This window comes from Cyprinodon tularosa, unplaced genomic scaffold, assembly GCF_016077235.1.
Source record: "Cyprinodon tularosa strain WSP-4 unplaced genomic scaffold, ASM1607723v1 ctg84, whole genome shotgun sequence".
Taxonomy (NCBI): Eukaryota; Metazoa; Chordata; class Actinopteri; order Cyprinodontiformes; family Cyprinodontidae; genus Cyprinodon; species Cyprinodon tularosa.
In genome coordinates, this window is record NW_024039607.1 from 3,116,154 (window position 1) to 3,133,338 (window position 17,185).

Below are 17,185 nucleotides of genomic sequence, written 5' to 3' on the forward strand. Positions count from 1 at the left end.
GCATAAGAGCAACTCTTTTATAAGGCACAACAGGCAAGTAAATGATAAGAGAATCACAAATGCGCTCAATTAAAAAACATTCATCAACAGCTGCATTTCAATTTAGAAAACAAAGCAGTAATGCTTTTTCCCACAAATGCTCCAAGTAAGTCCGAGCAATTGCCTAACTAACCACTATAGCTTGTAATTTACTCATTTTATTTACTGTTAGCTTGCACATAAGAGAACGACAACTCAAACAACTGAAGAAAACAGGTCGTCAAGTTTAGAACACAAAGGATATGCACTTTGAAGGATGGTAACTATGTGGAAAGTTTGTGGAAAGATTAATTTGTGCCAAGAAGCATCAAGGACAAGGAATCAGGCTGCATTGATGTTAAATGATACCTCTAAGGTGGATGAGTTTAACAAGGACTAGTGATCTAAAGTACAGTTTTATTGTATATTATTCATAATTCCTGCTTTCTATTTCTAATCATGTCTTGGGAGTCTTCTTATTCTAAATACTACTGGTACATTTGCTAAGAACCTGCGTACAGCGTTCTCCCATATATAGAAGTATTTTTCCATTGCTTGATCCAAACCATAAGGACTTTCTTTGAACACACACACAGTGCGAGTAAGATTTGTAGCACTCTGTCATTTCTCAACCTGTGCACGCTTCAAGTTTTTGACCAAAGGTAACATAAAGAGAAAAAAAAAAAGATTACAGCAGCTCTCGCTCAACAGCTAAAGATTAGTATTCAGGTTCCTGAGACAGGCCAACTCTCAAGGACCGCTCACTTTTGCTCTCAGTAGCTTCTTGAAGAGTGGGCGGAAGCCAGCGATCTTCAGTGATCACATTCTCGGGTCAGAGAGTGTAAGCGGCTTGGAAATAAATCAGTCAAGGCTAGGGAGACCGCAGCTTATAGGGAGGAAAGGTAACATTGGGCACACTGTGCAAAATAATGTCCTGCAAAAGTAGCCAAAATATAACTATTTGTTAAAATGCGGTATTGCAAAAAAAGAAAAAAGAAAAACAGAAGGTGAAGGCTGATAGTATGACAGGAAGATGGAAGAGGACCGCAAGAGTTAAACAAATAGGAACAAAAACTGTGTCACTGCAGAATTTATTCTAGCCATTGTTCATTTAAGATTTCATCCAAAACCTTTAAGAATATATCGTAGAAGCTCAAAAAAACCTGACAACAAAAAAGAAAAATAGCCACTGTTGCTGTAACTGTTGCAAGATACAGTAAACTGTCCCTCTGTTGTATTTAATTAAGCGTTAAGAGTTTATAGCCTGAACTCGGGCCTCATATTTAGGTGGTGGCAGGGATTTAAGGAGAAGTCAAACTGAGAGAGGAAGGTTGCTTCATGGGGGGAGGGGTTCAAGGTGAGGGTAAACCTTTTTTCTTAACCCCCCCCTTTTTTTGTCTGCTGTGCCTGCCAGTTCTAGCAACATCTGGCACTATTTAGGATCTGGCCTGGTACTTCAGAGAGGGGAAAGACTGTAAGATGGATTTTGCACCAACCTTTAATCCATTATAGTAGATCTAAATAGTACTTCTAATTGAAAGCATTTTTTAAATAATTTATAATTTTGCTAAGAAAGTCTTTGGTTCACTTGAAAATAATGCTATCTTTATCAATACAACAAATAATATAATACAATAAGGCCAATACAGAGTCAAAATCCAGCACTTTAAAACAATGCAATCTCAGCCATAAAGCAAAGTGAAATAAGAAACATTTAATAGCACGGCCACTGATGATGTTCTAGATGCAGCATATTATTTCTAAAACTCCTTAAATGAATTCATTTGACGGTGATTTAATGCTGAGCAGTTTATGGAAAAAGTGATAAGCTAACATATTTTACTGATACGCTTTGGATATGACTCTTCAGTAATTTAGTTTGTAACATATATTTCAATGGAGTTGCAGAACGTCCTCCCTCTCCATAAACTTTTCACTTGGATCACCAAAGAGGTTAATTGTGTGGCGTTTCAGCTGCTCTCTGCTCATTCTTCATCAAAACAATTTACAGAGAGAAAAGGACAATTAAATTGATTCTTTTGCTGTCACTGTCATTGTTAAAGGTGAAAACAAGCAGAATCGTGTGGAAAACCAAGATTTTCTAGGCCTAAAAAAACACTCTATACTACAGTTCTGTGTATTGTTTATATGGAAATGAGAGGAAACTGGCTGTGCAGAATACAGGGGCATGGCTGACTGAGGGTTTACAACAGGGGTTCCCAAAGTGGGGGTCGCAATACACCAACAAGGGGGTGAGGGGTGGTTTTCACAGTTATGATGGTGTGAATCCGGAGTTATGTGGATGGATGCCTCGCATTGAGACGAGTAAATGTACCATTAAATAAGTATAAGTACCATTTATTTATTAATCTACAATAGGATTCAAATTAATTATACAATTTTAAATTTAAAAGTTAAATGTCCTTTTAAATAAATGAAAATGACATTAAAAAAGATCAAAACCACTTTACAATAATGATCCCTCATTGATAGCTAATGAATATAATCTATGTGTTAGTGTTATTATACTTTCAACATAATTTCAACATATTATTCATGCTTAAAAATATATGTTTGGCAATGCTTATTGCACTTACAAGCTAGTGATACAAATTGAGATGTGTGTAAGCAAAGCTAGATGAAATACATAATTGAACATATTCGGCTCAATATTTGGCATAAACCACTAATGAGTTTTAAAGTGTTTGCACATTAAATAATAAGATATCTATAGATTATTATCAGCCATTTCTATTAGGAGTCTAAATGTAAAGTATCAAATAAAGACAAAATAGTCTATTTGAAAATAAGTCAAATAATTTCTCTCCATATTTAAAAATATGCAGTAGAGAGAGCTGTATCTTTTTAGACGTTCCCCAGTCTGTTGCAAAGATATTTTGGATTACACGCAGAAATGTTTGCAAACCCCTGGTCTTGAGGACAAAATCTCTTTAACAGTAACAATAACAGCTAAAAGAAATAACTGCAACGGTGAGAAAGCTGACAAACGCTAAAAAACATCAATATATGATGAGGGTGTCATTATCAACAAAATGAACAGAAACACAAACACCATATGAACAGCTAATGTGTTTAGTTACAATATTCTCTCACTTTTTAAAGATGCAGCTCATTTCTAAAGAGTGAGATTGGCCGGGTAAAGCTACACAACAACTCCCTGCAGAAATAGTGACGCTGCTTTGGTTTCTTGATTATTAGACAAAACAGCAGGGATCATATACAAACTGAGCTTCAAAACAATCATAACGAGTCAGATTTCTGTGCACATCATGTTAAGGTTTTTAGAGATATACTGTTTGGTAACATGTTGATACATGTCTGGTTGCTTCAGGCAGTAAAAGAGTAAAAAACTGCAATGTTGTCAATATATGAGATGGGCTGAAAATGTACAGCAAGGTTGAATATGTTTGATTTTTCAGCTCTCATTTTTTTCTGATTTAGGAACTTTTTAGAAGTGCAGAAGATTGCATAGATTCTCTAGGAATGTGCACAGAGGCTACTCTTTAAGCTCTGCTCACCAAGTCTTAGCTTTAGAACTTGTTAAAACCTTCTTTTGCATTCACTTCTAATGCTAATAATTAATGAAAGCTCACTGCAGGTCAGCTACATGATCTACAGTGGGAAAAATAAAAAGAAATAATGATACAAAGCATGCTTCTAATCGCAAAGTGAGTTTACAGGGAGCTCTTTTCTTCTGCAGAATGGCATCTAAAAGTGACAGGCAGAGAAAACGACAGAGTTCGTGGGACAATGAGGCCCATTGATACGCTGGAGACAGGACCGGGCGCCTCCCGTGTGCCGAGGGCAGCTGACGGTGCACAGAGGCACCACGATTAGTCTGCATTACAAATGGCTAAACCAGAGATGTGAAGGTACAGAAAGATTTAGAAAGAAATCGAAAAACCTTGACTGCCTCTGCACAAGATGAAAGCTCCTGGAAAAAAAAAAAAGCTTCCAGGAATTACTTTTTGTGTTTTTAAACAATCAAAATCTTTAAATTGTCTCTGTTTTGGCTCTTCTTTTGTTTATTTGCTGCATTAAAACACTTTCAGGGTTCTTAAAAAGAAAGCAGCTGACACTGATATTTTGGGATTGGTAAAATTTTTTCAAATCTGATCAGCTTTAAAGAACCAGTCTTCCAACAGGTCCAACTCAAAAGCCGACCCCCCCACCCCCACACAGTTTTCCATCATACATTTATGGGAATTCCATTAAGCTTTGGAGATGAGGTGTGTTGTGGCTACCATTATTTTCCATAGAAAGCAGCTAACCAGCTTAAATTTATAGCCCTGAGGCCATCTGCAGGCCTCTATGCGCAACTGCACATAAATTATCTCAACTGTTGCTTGTGAGGAAGAGTAAAAGGAAGCATGAAATGCAATATAATCTTTTGTGTGCTTAATTTTTCTTCTGAAACAACAATAATTTTGCTACGGCTTAATAGAAAACCTACATCTACCTTTCAATCTAATTTAGACACATTTTACATAAAAATAGTTGCCCTTGAGAATGGAAAAATAATCCAACAGGGATGCTTCAGTACCTGTCTGTAAGTGCAGATGATGATCTCTCTAAGATGATAGTGCATGGGGGTCATGGTCTCACTGACAGAATCCAGCGCCAGGTCTACCTCTTTCTTCCTCCTGTGGCCGTCAGGAAGAAGTCGAACCAGCCGCATTACGACCTGAGGATCAGCGGAAACACATGGTCTTATTATCACAAAGTACCTTCCAAAACCATTCATATCACCTTTTTTCTCATTTCACCTACACCAAAAGCACTTTTTTGTACCGGTATTTCATTGAGATTTTATGTAAAAAGATCAACAAATTTTAATGCATAGCTGAGAAGTGAAAATAATAGGATGTATTGGGGATACATTAAGTGATGCCGTTTTTTAAGAGAGAGCTGTTTTGTACCAGATAACAGGAAGGCTAAACCCCTTTGAATTTTTAACCTCCTTCTGTCATGAAACACTTTGAGTTTGAAATCTCAGACACAAAGATCTAAATTCTCTTAAAAGAATACAGTAACCACTGTTTTGGTTGTTCTGTTTATGTTAGCCATGCAAAGCTATTAGATTCTAAGCTCTGCAACTGTTTTGTCTTTTTTGTATTTAGTATTTTTATTTTATTGCAGAGTGTAACTTAGGAAGAACACACAAGGGCAAACAATATAATTTCAATTTCATCATAATATTTGTTTTGCTTTGGTTTCATTTTGTACAAAATAATTTGTAATGAATATTTTCTGTCTATTGGTTTTATCCAAAGGTTTGCTATGCAGAACACTGTCCTTCTGTGAGGTTTTTTTTTTTTCATTACAACGATGAGTGCCACTATACCTGCTGGTTATAATTTAAAATACCTTTCATCTTGTACCCGCTTGAAAGACAGTCAGAGATAGAGTCACCTAATGTTTCAAACTCCCTCTGAGGATTGTTTTGACTCATATGATGCTGCATAATATATCTCCAATCCATGTTTGTATAACAACAAATTCTTCCCTTGGCCTGGATTTTGAACCCCGTTTAGTTATAAAGAATGTCGCCTGTCTGCTCTGACCCAATTAGTGGGCCGCTATAAATGTGTGTCAGTGTGATGACGCTGCAGAAACGAGTAATGTTTCCAGGAACACGTGCAAATGACGTCAAACAGTCAAACAAAGCGGTCACTGGTCTAATCATCTAAGTTAGTGTCTGTAGAGCCTCTGTGATGTTGGAAATCAGTGTCTCTTAGTTATAAGCATCTTATATCTGTCTCGGTTTGCATAAAACCTTCCTGTAGATCATTTAAAAACCTTTGATCAGCTTACAATAAATGTTAAATAAATTGTTTATGTCACCAAATATAGGAGGCTAGCAGGCTCTGTTTGGCTTCTCCCACATATGCGTTTGTAGGGAACATCATAAATATCTGAAACTTAATAAACAAAACATTACAAATTTCATATCTTGGTTTCCATTGGCACAAAATAAATGCTAAATCATTACTTAAGACTAGAAAGATGATGTACACTCATTTTTTGTTCATTTCATTAAATTTTGTTCTTCTTCATTATTTTTTTAAATAGCTCAGTCATGTGACAAAACTAATGTCAGAACAATATCTGATGCACAGTTTTTTATCCAATTTTAAGGCATTTACTATTAATATAATAAGGAAAATCATTATTTAATTAGATTTTTTACTATAGAAACTCATGTAATGTATTGTCACCTTTGTGCATAGGGGAGCAACTAGAGCTGCTTTTATCACACTACAAAAAAAAATCCAAAAATTAGTATAAAAATCCTTAAATTAAGTGCATTTACCCTTAATTTGATTAGATAAATAAGATGATTTGCCAATGAAACGAGTATATTTACTGTTAAAATAAGATAATAGGATAGTATGCACTTTAAATAAGACGATACAATTGTTTTTTTCTTATTTTCAATGTAAATCATCTTGTTCCATTGGCAAAGTGTTTCACTTACCTCCTCAATTCATGAAAAAAAAAAAAATGCAGTTGTCCCCTTTTTAACCTGAGTGTGGCAGCAAACAGGTTGCTGTCACAAAATCAGGCTTTTAACAAATGTGCACTAAGATGTTAAAATAATGGGACATTTATTTAGTAAATCAGCAAAAAAAAAAAAATGCTTTATGGGTAAGTAGTCCCTTAATAACAGGGTAAGAAAGCAACATTTATGTGTGATTTACTCTTCTTCCCCTAAACACAACATGCTTGTTAGATACCTTTTTTTTCCTTCAACCACATAAAATAAAGCATTTAAAAGTGAGCTTTTTGACATTTTGTTTAAACCACAAACATCTATGTGTTATATTAAGATTTCTTTGTGACAGAGCAACACAAAGTCATTCAGATTTGAAAGTGGAATGACAAATATAGATCAGCGTCAAAGATTTTTTTTCATTTAAAATAGAAATTTAAACATTTTGTTCACAACTGCAACTAGAACCAACTTATAAACAACCATCTGAATGCTTCTGAAACAAATAATCAAATATAACCAAAAAAATACATGTTGAGTTAAAAACGATCAGGACTCTACTATTTTTCATAATACTAGGCCCCTTCCTATTGAATCTATACACGTATGCTTTCTCACGTCCTGCAGAATGTAGGTTGTGTTCATGTGGGAGGGTTTTGCACCTCAACCATCAGTTTCAGCCCTATTTAAACGTTAAAATATTTTTTAACCTTTGAGAGGAGTCAGAGGACTGATTTTCTGCAAAGATTAAGTCCTGGCCTTTTGTGCATTAATTCAAACCACTCACAGCTCTCTGTGTTTATATTTCTATAACAGAATTCAAAGAGACACTTGAGTTACAGTCTTAAATAATCTCACTTAGTCTCAGTTGTTTGGAGGTACAGAAACATTTTTACAGTTGGGAGCTGGGAGTGTGTGGCGCCTACTTCTTGAAATTCCCTGATGACTGATCAAGGCTGACGCTTGTGAGGCAAATCCAACCAAGCTCTTCCAGACACCACCCAGAACCCAAATATGTCACCATTAACTACCCCGTCTCAAAACTCTGACATCCTAATTATGGCATTCTGTGGTAAAAAGGCTTTAAAGATAAGGTGATAAAAAAAATAGCTTCCTCATTTTTAGCCACAAGTTTCAAGTAATAAATGATAAGCCAACGGGAGAAAGAAAAACAGACCGAAAAAATGCACAATATTTGCTAACTAGGGTTGTATGTCAACTAAAAAAATTGTCAGATTGCTCTATTATTTTCACCTGTGTAGCTGACTCTGTGAACTTTCCTGAAATTGTACACTGTGTCAGTAACCACAGCAATGAATATATTTATAGAATTCTGTGCAGCCTTATTAACATTATATTATAGCTATACGAAGCTCTAAAAACAAGCTACACTGTTTGTTTGCTTTTTATCAGTGGAAATCAAACAGTGTCTGCAACTACATTCCTTTATTTTTGGTTGACACAACTGCATCAACTAGAAGTCCAAAGAAAATTAGCAAATTCTTGAGCTGGATCTCACTAAACTAATGTTTTAAACTTTCTAGATTTTTTTTTTACAGCTCTGTGTGAAACTAGGGGTGCATCAAATGTCCTAGTCAGGCTGATCACTGATCTTTAAACAGTCTGAGCTGTCTGATTTTTATTTTTGATACAGATTAAACAAATATATACATAAAAATTCATAAAATTGGTGCACTGACAGTGGCTGATTTTCAGATATTTGTGGAAGTACGTCAGATAGGTGGATCAGGTTGGTTTTACATGTAAGCATTGGCAAATCGGTGCAATATGAGGGGAAATCATATTAATTTTAAAGAGCAGAAATTCCACAGGATTTAGTGCATTTTCTCTAAAAGCTGTTTTTCATATATGAACTGAATAAGAAGGTAACAGCAGGCAAAAAGAAAATGACTGCTGAGGTTAGAAGGCTCTAAAATGCAACATATTGTCATTTTTTTAATACTACAGTCAAAATTACTAGAGTACAAAGTCTAAAAAAAAGCATAAGACCTAAAAACGAAACCCATAAGGGAGGTAAAATAAAAAGAGATTATTTAAACTGTTTGTTTTTATTACGTTAAATCGTGTCAAAACTTTGCTGCAGTCACAGCATTTTGAGCCATCAATTGAAAGGGGATTACAACATCCTGCTTTCGTAGGAGGTTGAATTGGAGGCCGACTAGGTTACCCTGGAGACCATTCTGTGCCTTTGAGAAAATCCAATGGACACGCTGCTCTGATTGACATGTGCTATTGTGTGACTGCAGAGTGTGGCCTCCTGTGCTGAGAACAGAGCCAGCAGTTTTCCAAACACGCACTAATGCTCACAAGTCTGAACCAAGAAAAGGAAAAACATAAGAGCACTTCTATTTTACAGACAAAAGGAGAAAAGATCTGGATTCTAAAAAGACTGCATTTGCTGCTTTTAAGCACTAACTGGTAGTTAAAAAAATGTTCCCCTTAGTGTGCTAAAACCCAACAAAAACAGCAAAAAAATGTGTTTAAATTGTTTAAGTAGTGTTTTACCTTTGATCTCTGAATGCGACAAAATAATGAAACACAGTATCTCCTAACTTAGTAAGGCACAAATAAAACCTATGAGTAATTGTCCAGAATAAAGACAAATCAAGAAGCAGGTTAACATGTAATATTTGGGCTTAATGATTATTTACAATCTCAGTGGATTTACTCAAACTACCTGGTATTTCCGAAAAACCTCTTTTTTCATATTTCACTCATTAAAAGGAAAGAAAAAGCATATAAATCAGTAATAGCTGATAATCCACTTACATTTCTATTCTAAGAAGAAAACCTTTAGCAAGCATTTCTCGGTTTCCAGCTGATATGGTCTCAGTAGAACATACAGACTGATAAAAATGTGAAAACACATCTTTAAAATAAATGAATCTTTGTATTACCATAGCATAATATTTATATTATAGATACCTACTTGGCTAAATATATTCACTTAAAGAACTTAATACTTACTGATTTCTTTTTTTTAATACTCTCTTCTCTTCAAGGATTCTTTTTTTTAATGTCAAACATTTCATTTTAATCTCAAACTGTTTTCATAGGATTTAGATCCAAAAAGGATCAAATAGAAAATTCTGCTTCGGTTTAAAAGAGTTTCACATGACAAAAACTCTCACAAAGGTCTTACTGCATACAGGAAAAAAAAGACCCTCAGCATCACAGATCCTCCTGTACACCAACTATGACGTGCTTCTCAGCATGTTCACCCTTATTTTATCTGTCTATATGTGTGTGTATTTATATATATATATATATATATATATATATATATATATATATATATATATATATATATATATATATATATATATTCACTATACATATATACTATAAATGTGATACATAAAGGGATGCAAGTTATCTGTTAAAGAGATAATTTAAAGTCATTTGACCTTGTTGAAAAACTAATGATGACTTGGTGAGCAGCCATTTTTCCTCAATAACCAAATAAACCAAATAACTTTGATGTAGCCTTCTGTTTTGTTTTTAGGGGGTGCCAATACTTATTCTTTTAAATTTGAAATATTTATGTTAAATTAGATTTTTTTTTTTTTTACTCAAAAAATGTTGTCTAAGGGTGAATTTCAAAGTTTAAACAAATGAAAATTAAAATATGTTGCTCAAATAAAAAAAAAAATTTTTTTAAACTGATCTGACAACAAAGAGGTGATTACACGTACAAACTTGTCTTTGGTGAATTTTCTATAATTTAAAGTGTAATAACTAAATAAACAAATGTGTAAGTGTAAAGAATACATACATACCTCAAACTCTCCCTTTGTATACTTGGCATCAGGGACACTGACAATCTCATCATCGGTGCACTCTGGGAAACCCTGCAGGACCCAGGCCAAGTTTTAGCAAAAAAAAAGGTCCTAAATACCAGAGGTCCAAATGCGCAGATAGAGAACTATATTAATTCTGCCGCTTACCTTAAAGTGCCAAAGAGTGAGAAGAGCCACAACCATGGCGGTCGTGGTCCTGCCTCTGCCGTTAGAACAATTAAAGACGAAAGCTGAGTGGGAATCCTCAGCTAATGCAGTTTTCATTGCCTCCAGGAGCTTATCAAAGTCCTACAAAACAAAAAGTTCCCATTACTGTATGTATAAACTGACTGCAGGAAAGCTCAGCTTCACCTTGAGAAAAAAATGTAGATACCTTTATAACCACTAGAGGGAGCCTTAGTATTATTCTTTGCCCTGACCTGCCTAAATGCCTGAATTTGATTAATCTTGAATCGACTTGTTTTTTAATGTGTTGTACTGTAAGCCCATACTTTTTTAATGCCAAAAAATAGAAAATAAGAAAAAGAATGAAAGGATGCTTACTTCCTCCCTTGGTGAGCTGCAATCTGGCAGAGGGATTCGTTTGTACACAAGGCCTTGATGGGAGCTTTTGTGCTGGTTGAAGATCTCCTGAACGGTCAGGCAGCTTTTAAACATCTTAATCTGTTTCTCCCTCTCCAGGGTCACCTCCAGCCACTTCTGAGCTCGCAGAATCTCCTCCTTCAGGGAGGTTTCTAATTTCTGCAGAACACAGAATCATTTGCACTGGGAAAACTTAAGCAAAATATTTGAATCATGCCGATTTTAATTATTCGTTTAACTTAGATTACAATTTTCTTTTTCTACCTCAAGCAGCTGTGGATCACTCGTTGGGACAGGGATGTGTTGGTCCAGGCATGAGGGCTCCCTGGGAGTGAAGATCTGACCGTTTCCTTCAAGCGACAGTTCCTCCTGCAGGTTGATCCACAAAATGTGTCTGTGCTTTCTCTTCTCATCCGTCAGGTGGGCGAGAACCGCTCCGATGGCCTGCAAAGAGTGCAGTCAGGATTAAGGCAGAGAGCTGGAAGTCCAGCTCGAGCTTCCTGTGGTGGGCGTCTGAATCCTCATAAAACAATCATGATTGTTCCTGTGAATCTGTTTGCACTGATTACTGCAAAGTACCATGATGCATCTTAGCAATCTCTATGCAAACTAAACAGTAAAGGACTATCTGTTGGTTTCATTCTTTAAACCCTTTATTGTAAAGGTAGACATTTTTCCCATTAGCATGAATGCCAAAGTCTGAGCTTGTGATGGTTCACTTGATTACTGATCTTTAACTAAATTCTTTTTGCAGTCTTAAAAATAAAATCTTCTTGCATACAGTTGGATAATTCCTCACTTTTAGAACAGCTCATTAAAGCTGGTTGGTTTCCTGCTTAAATAATTATAAAAAACAGTTTTTATGTGTTTTTGAAAGTGCTGTCAAACGATTAAAAATTTTAATCGCGATTAATCGCATAATATCAACAGTTAACTCCAGATGAATCTCAAATGAATCACATATTTTATCTTTTTATTTCCGAAAGTACAAAAGCCTACTTGGACATTTTAAAAATGCAATTGTGCAATAAATGGCATGTAAAAAAATGCTCATACAATAAGTTTCTTTTAAGAAACTAGAATAAAAAATATCCTTATTTAAATTCTGGCAAATAATTATAAAAAAAAAATGTAAAAAAAAAAATGATGTGTTATGCTCCCATCAAAACTGTACAAAACTACAGAACAGTAAAGAATACTTCAAAGTACTCCCTAAACTTACGTTTTTTCAGCAGGACAAAAATACAGTTGTACTGTTAAAATAAAGTGCACATTGTGTTATGAAATATAAAGCTAATTCAGATAAAATGAGGTTAGTCACAAAATAATAAATAAATCAAACAAAATTATAATAACCGGCTATTGCAGTCATCTCAACAACATAACATTTTACATGTAGAACATTTTCAAAATACTAAAATATTTCTTTGCTCTGAACAGGAACTGCAGCAGCAGTGCAGTCCACATGACTTAGTTTATTTCTTTGTCTTGTTGGCTCTAAGCCTTCTGGCATAACTTTAAAAAGAAACTTGTCATTCACCTTGTCTGCTGGCCATTTTTGCCCATTCAAAGGACAGGTCTCTTATGCTGCGGACTCTCCTGCACACTTAGCATTCCTGGAACTACGGAAAGCGCTGAGGGTAAAACGAAAAGTACAGAGAGCGCTGCGGGAACAAAAAGAACACAAGCGAACGGTGCGTGTGTTTTGATGCGCGATTAACGTGCATTAAAAGAAATGTCGGCGGTATAGTTGTAAACAGTTAATGCGTTAATAACGCTTTAAAACTGACAGCCCTAGTTTTTCGGATAATGATGTTTCTGTAGGTGAACTAAATTCATTGTTCCACATGGAATGCTGGTGCTGTTACATTGTTCTTAGGTATAAAAGCCTCACTATGACCCCTTCCAGCATTGTTCTTGTCGCTTTGACTGAATAAATCATCTGGGTTGTCCATAGTTGTAGCAGAAAATGTTAGTCAACTAGTACTGTATTTAAAGGCAGGTGTTTCTTTTTTGATTTTATCCTCCCAGTTCATTGTGATGTCAAACCTGCTTTGCTAGTTTATTATCACTGGTTTCCTGGCTTGGTTTGATTTATTCTAACCAATTTTGTGACAGTACGGGTCAGATGAGGGAAGCTCGGATATACCTTTTTGTTCCAAAAAGATTATGGTGCCAATGGAATGATTAAAGAAGCTCTAAAATGTAAACTTAGACAAGGCGTTTAATATTTATACAGAATTAGATCTGGACTTTGTACCTCAATGACATATGTATCTTGGAAAAGAATTAGATGGCTTGTATTTTACAAGCTCAATATCTTCCTTGCATCTTCTCAAAATGCAAAGAACAGCAGAAGAGTCAGTCTACAGAAACGTTCGCTCATCTTAGGATGGTTCAAAAACGTCTCAACCACTGATTACAATTTGACGAAAGCATCAGTAACTACACTTCACCTCTGATGTCAGCTGTGCGACTCCATAAACAGGCATCTTGGGCACTCGTCTGAAGTTGGCTGCTTTCATCTCTTTGACTGTGCTGAGCACGTCGGGGGACAAGTACTCATCAGCAACCTGCTCAGACACAAGCAGTCACGTATTAATTACAGCTCCAACATAAAAAAACAAAACAAATGCAGAGTGTGTGTGAAGATGAGGATGAGAGCTCAGAAGGCAGCATGGGTGGCGGGGGTAAACCGGCACCTGGCCTGAAATGAAATTTATCTCACAGTGTGAAAACGTACTTATTTAAAAAAAAACTTCAAGAGATTATTTTGATTTAACTACATAGAAATGTAATGGTTTTTCAGATATGTACATACGTTTTTCATGGGTATCATAAGGCCATAGGTTGCAGCAATATTCCTCTTTTCATAATATCGATTATGTCAGATCCTAAACATTTTTAATATTAACAACCTTAGCTTTCCAAAAATCTAATATCCAGGGTCTTTAGTCCTTTATGTCAGTTTTAATATACAGAACATGCAAGTTTATCACCAACCACAGTGGTCTGGCTTTAAATATGGATCCCACAAAAACCAGAGACAATAAGGAATGGAAAAAAAGGAAATGAAGAGAAGAATGATGTATAGAATGGGAAGGAAGGAAGGAAAGAAAATAATACGACAAAATGGAAACAATGAGGGTAGAGCTGTAGGACGTAATGAAGAATAAGACGGAAAGGAAGAAAAAAGAAAATATCAAAGGGATCAAGGAGATAAGAGGGAAGGCTGGAGATACAGAAAAGAGGGGAGGAACTAAGGGACATATAGAGCAGAAAAAATGAACCTTTTTGTTTTTCGGTACTTAACAGTACTCAGAAGAAACCTAAAATTAATTTTCTTCCAGAAAGCAGACAGAATCTGACTCTGCTATAAAATATAAAACTGGGTAAAACTTCCCATTAATTATAAAATGAAGGCATACTGCCTAAAACAGTCAGCTGTGCTCCAACAGTTCCACAAATTAGGGATGTGTAACAGACAAAACAAAAATGGCTCTGTTGTTAGTAAGAATGGCCCAATCCAAGCTGATCAAACACAGGATGTGCAGGGAGTGTACAGCTGTTGTTTCTTTAATATTAGCACTTTATAAGCATTTATTGCAATCAAAGCATGTTCTGTAAAAGAAATGTAGATCTAAAAGGCCATCTCTTAAGAACTACAACAATTCAAGAACACTAAAGCAAAATTTAACACTTTTCATCGGCTTCTCGATTCCTCACCAGAACACGTGCTCCTTTGGTGACCAGCTCTGCAGGAGCAGAGAGCTCCGACACATCCATGCAGGCCAGCAACCTGTACAACCAGGCATGGCAGCACATCCACTGACTGAAGTTGGACATAAACGCCAGAGGATACTGGAAAACACAACAGAATTGGAGCTGATTTATCTCACAACTCTTGGTTATTTATGAAGTGTAAACAAACCTTACCTGTTCGTGAAGGTAAGCATTAAACACGATCAAGTAGAAGTAGCATTCCAAGCTCTGCTTTGTTCTGTTCAGAAAGTACTCTTTGGTACTGCTTCCCTAAAAGTCAAAAAGGAGAGCTATTATCTGCTCCATGCACAAACTGAAAAGGTCATCATCAGCCGCTATTTTGGACTTATTAAATCATAACTTTTCAAGGAGGCAGACTGCTGAAACCTAAATCTGTTGCCTTCGAGAAAAAAAAAAGTACGACTTACTTGTATCTGATAATCTTCTCCAATCCCTTCCAACTTTTTTGCATTCTCATATATTGCTTCTTTAATATTGTGCATCTCTGAGCACAATGCAATAGCATGGTCAACCTAAAAAAATGCAAATAACAATTTCAACAAAAGATATCACTATAACATGCTTGCCAAAAGTATAACAACATAACAGCATATTTGAAGGTTTAGTTGTTTTTTTTAAGGAGAATTTAGAGAAGCCAATTAACCTAACAGTCATGTTTTTGGACTGTGAGAGGAAGCAAAAGTACCCAGAGAGAACCCATGCCCACTCAGGGAGAACATGCAAACTCCGTGCAGAAAGACCGTGGACCGGGAATTGAAACCAGAACCTTCTTGCTGCAAGGCTGCAGTGCTACCCACTACACCGCTGAACAGCCGTGAAGGTTTAGGTCCGATCCAAATCTTGAATGTCCTTGAATGTCCTACAAGTCTTCCTAGGAGATTTGACAAAAGCCAACTGGCAAAGTTTGTCACTCATGGTTAAGTACTTACTGTCCAATAACCACAAGTTTCCTAGGGTTTCTGATTTGAATACAACAAGATTCTGGAGCTCATGACCACAGGCAGTTTTCTTTAATGTAATAAATTGGACATTTAATTCTAATTTAAAAATGTTGCTTCGCCTATAGATTCATGCAACTCTTGGATACAGAGTTTCTAGAGGAAGGAAGGAAGGAAGGAAGGAAGGAAGGAAGGAAGGAAGGAAGGAAGGAAGGAAGGAAGGAAGGAAGGAAGGAAGGAAGGAAGGAAGGAAGGAAGGAAGGAAGGATAATGTTGCATAACATGCATAAATGTACTGAAATCATATCCCTTTGCAGCTGAAGCCTGACTTGGAGCAAACAGTTTGCATTCATTTGCAAGTCGTGTGGTTAAATCAGCTGTTATCACAGCTACCCACTCAAGAACCAGGTTGGTATGCATCCTAAAACCCCTTCTTCATGCGAATCTAAGAGGCGCATGAAGAAAAAAACAAACAGGCAAAAGAACCCTGCTGTTATCACTGCTACTCACCAGACAGCAGTGATCAGCTACTAATGCTTACACAGAGCATATCCACATATGCAGTTATATATATGTATATATATATATATATATATATATATATATATATATATATATATATATATATATATATATATATATATATATATATATATATATATATATATATTAATATATCTATTCCTCACGTTCGAATGAAAGCTGTCTGATAATTTTTTTTCTCCATTATTCAAAAACATTTTTTGTCTTTGTTGCCTTAATTATTACCTCCATAATGTTGCAAAATTTTATATTGGTTGAAAACACTCCAAATTACTCTAAAAACTTAATAAAGCCATACACATCCCAACAGATTTGCAGTTGTAAATGTGTATTTTTTTATGTTTTCTAAGACTATATAGCTGCATCCTGGAGACCTTCAGCACCATAGCGCTCGCCTCAAAGCTCTCATTTGATGAACTTTGCCCCAAGCTCTTACCTTTCAAAATAAAACTTCACATTACACATAACCTTTATTTGTTGTGTGTTTTTTTAGGTTATGTCAACGAGTTTACGAGTTTATTTCCCGAATGGTAGTGGATCAAAGTATCTATTTAGGTGAAATCATCTGGTAGCAGGTAAAGATGAAAAATAAAAACGTTCTAATAGTTATGAGCGGTTCACCATCTAATGGGGTTCCTCATCTGTTTGATTCTGTCTTCTTTTACACAGTAAATACTAAGTGGCTGTTTCCAGCTGCTTCGGATGTTATCATCCCAATAAATCGTTGTTATTTGCAGTTATCAGTCCCATAGGATGGCTTCAGATTGTGCCAGTAGACTCAGTAGGTTGTTATCTCTGAGTGAATACTACTATTTATTTGAAATCTGAATATAATTTCAGTAGTTCTTCATGTACTGTAAAAATAAAAAACATTTTAATTTTCTTTTCTTTAATAAATAACATTTTAATAAGATCCTCGTTAAAAGTTTGCAATGCAATGTTTGTTTTTAAAAGCTAATGTGTCTAACACACCTAGCGAATTATTT

At 35.6% G+C, this 17,185-nt stretch overlaps 1 protein-coding gene across 8 annotated transcripts in view; it reads right to left on the reverse strand.

Moving 5' to 3' along the window:
* Positions 1-17,185, reverse strand: part of pald1a (phosphatase domain containing paladin 1a) — a 67,996-nt gene that overhangs the window by 26,417 nt on the left and 24,394 nt on the right. For all 8 annotated transcript variants that reach the window (XM_038272676.1, XM_038272673.1, XM_038272677.1 and 5 more), the window contains exons 10-18: positions 15,126-15,230; positions 14,872-14,967; positions 14,662-14,796; positions 13,392-13,508; positions 11,200-11,379; positions 10,897-11,094; positions 10,501-10,641; positions 10,333-10,404; positions 4,583-4,723 (exon numbers count right to left, since the gene is read on the reverse strand). In XM_038272676.1, the coding sequence (XP_038128604.1) occupies positions 4,583-4,723; positions 10,333-10,404; positions 10,501-10,641; positions 10,897-11,094; positions 11,200-11,379; positions 13,392-13,508; positions 14,662-14,796; positions 14,872-14,967; positions 15,126-15,230 (1,185 nt within the window). The remainder of the gene's footprint in view (positions 1-4,582; positions 4,724-10,332; positions 10,405-10,500; positions 10,642-10,896; positions 11,095-11,199; positions 11,380-13,391; positions 13,509-14,661; positions 14,797-14,871; positions 14,968-15,125; positions 15,231-17,185) is intronic.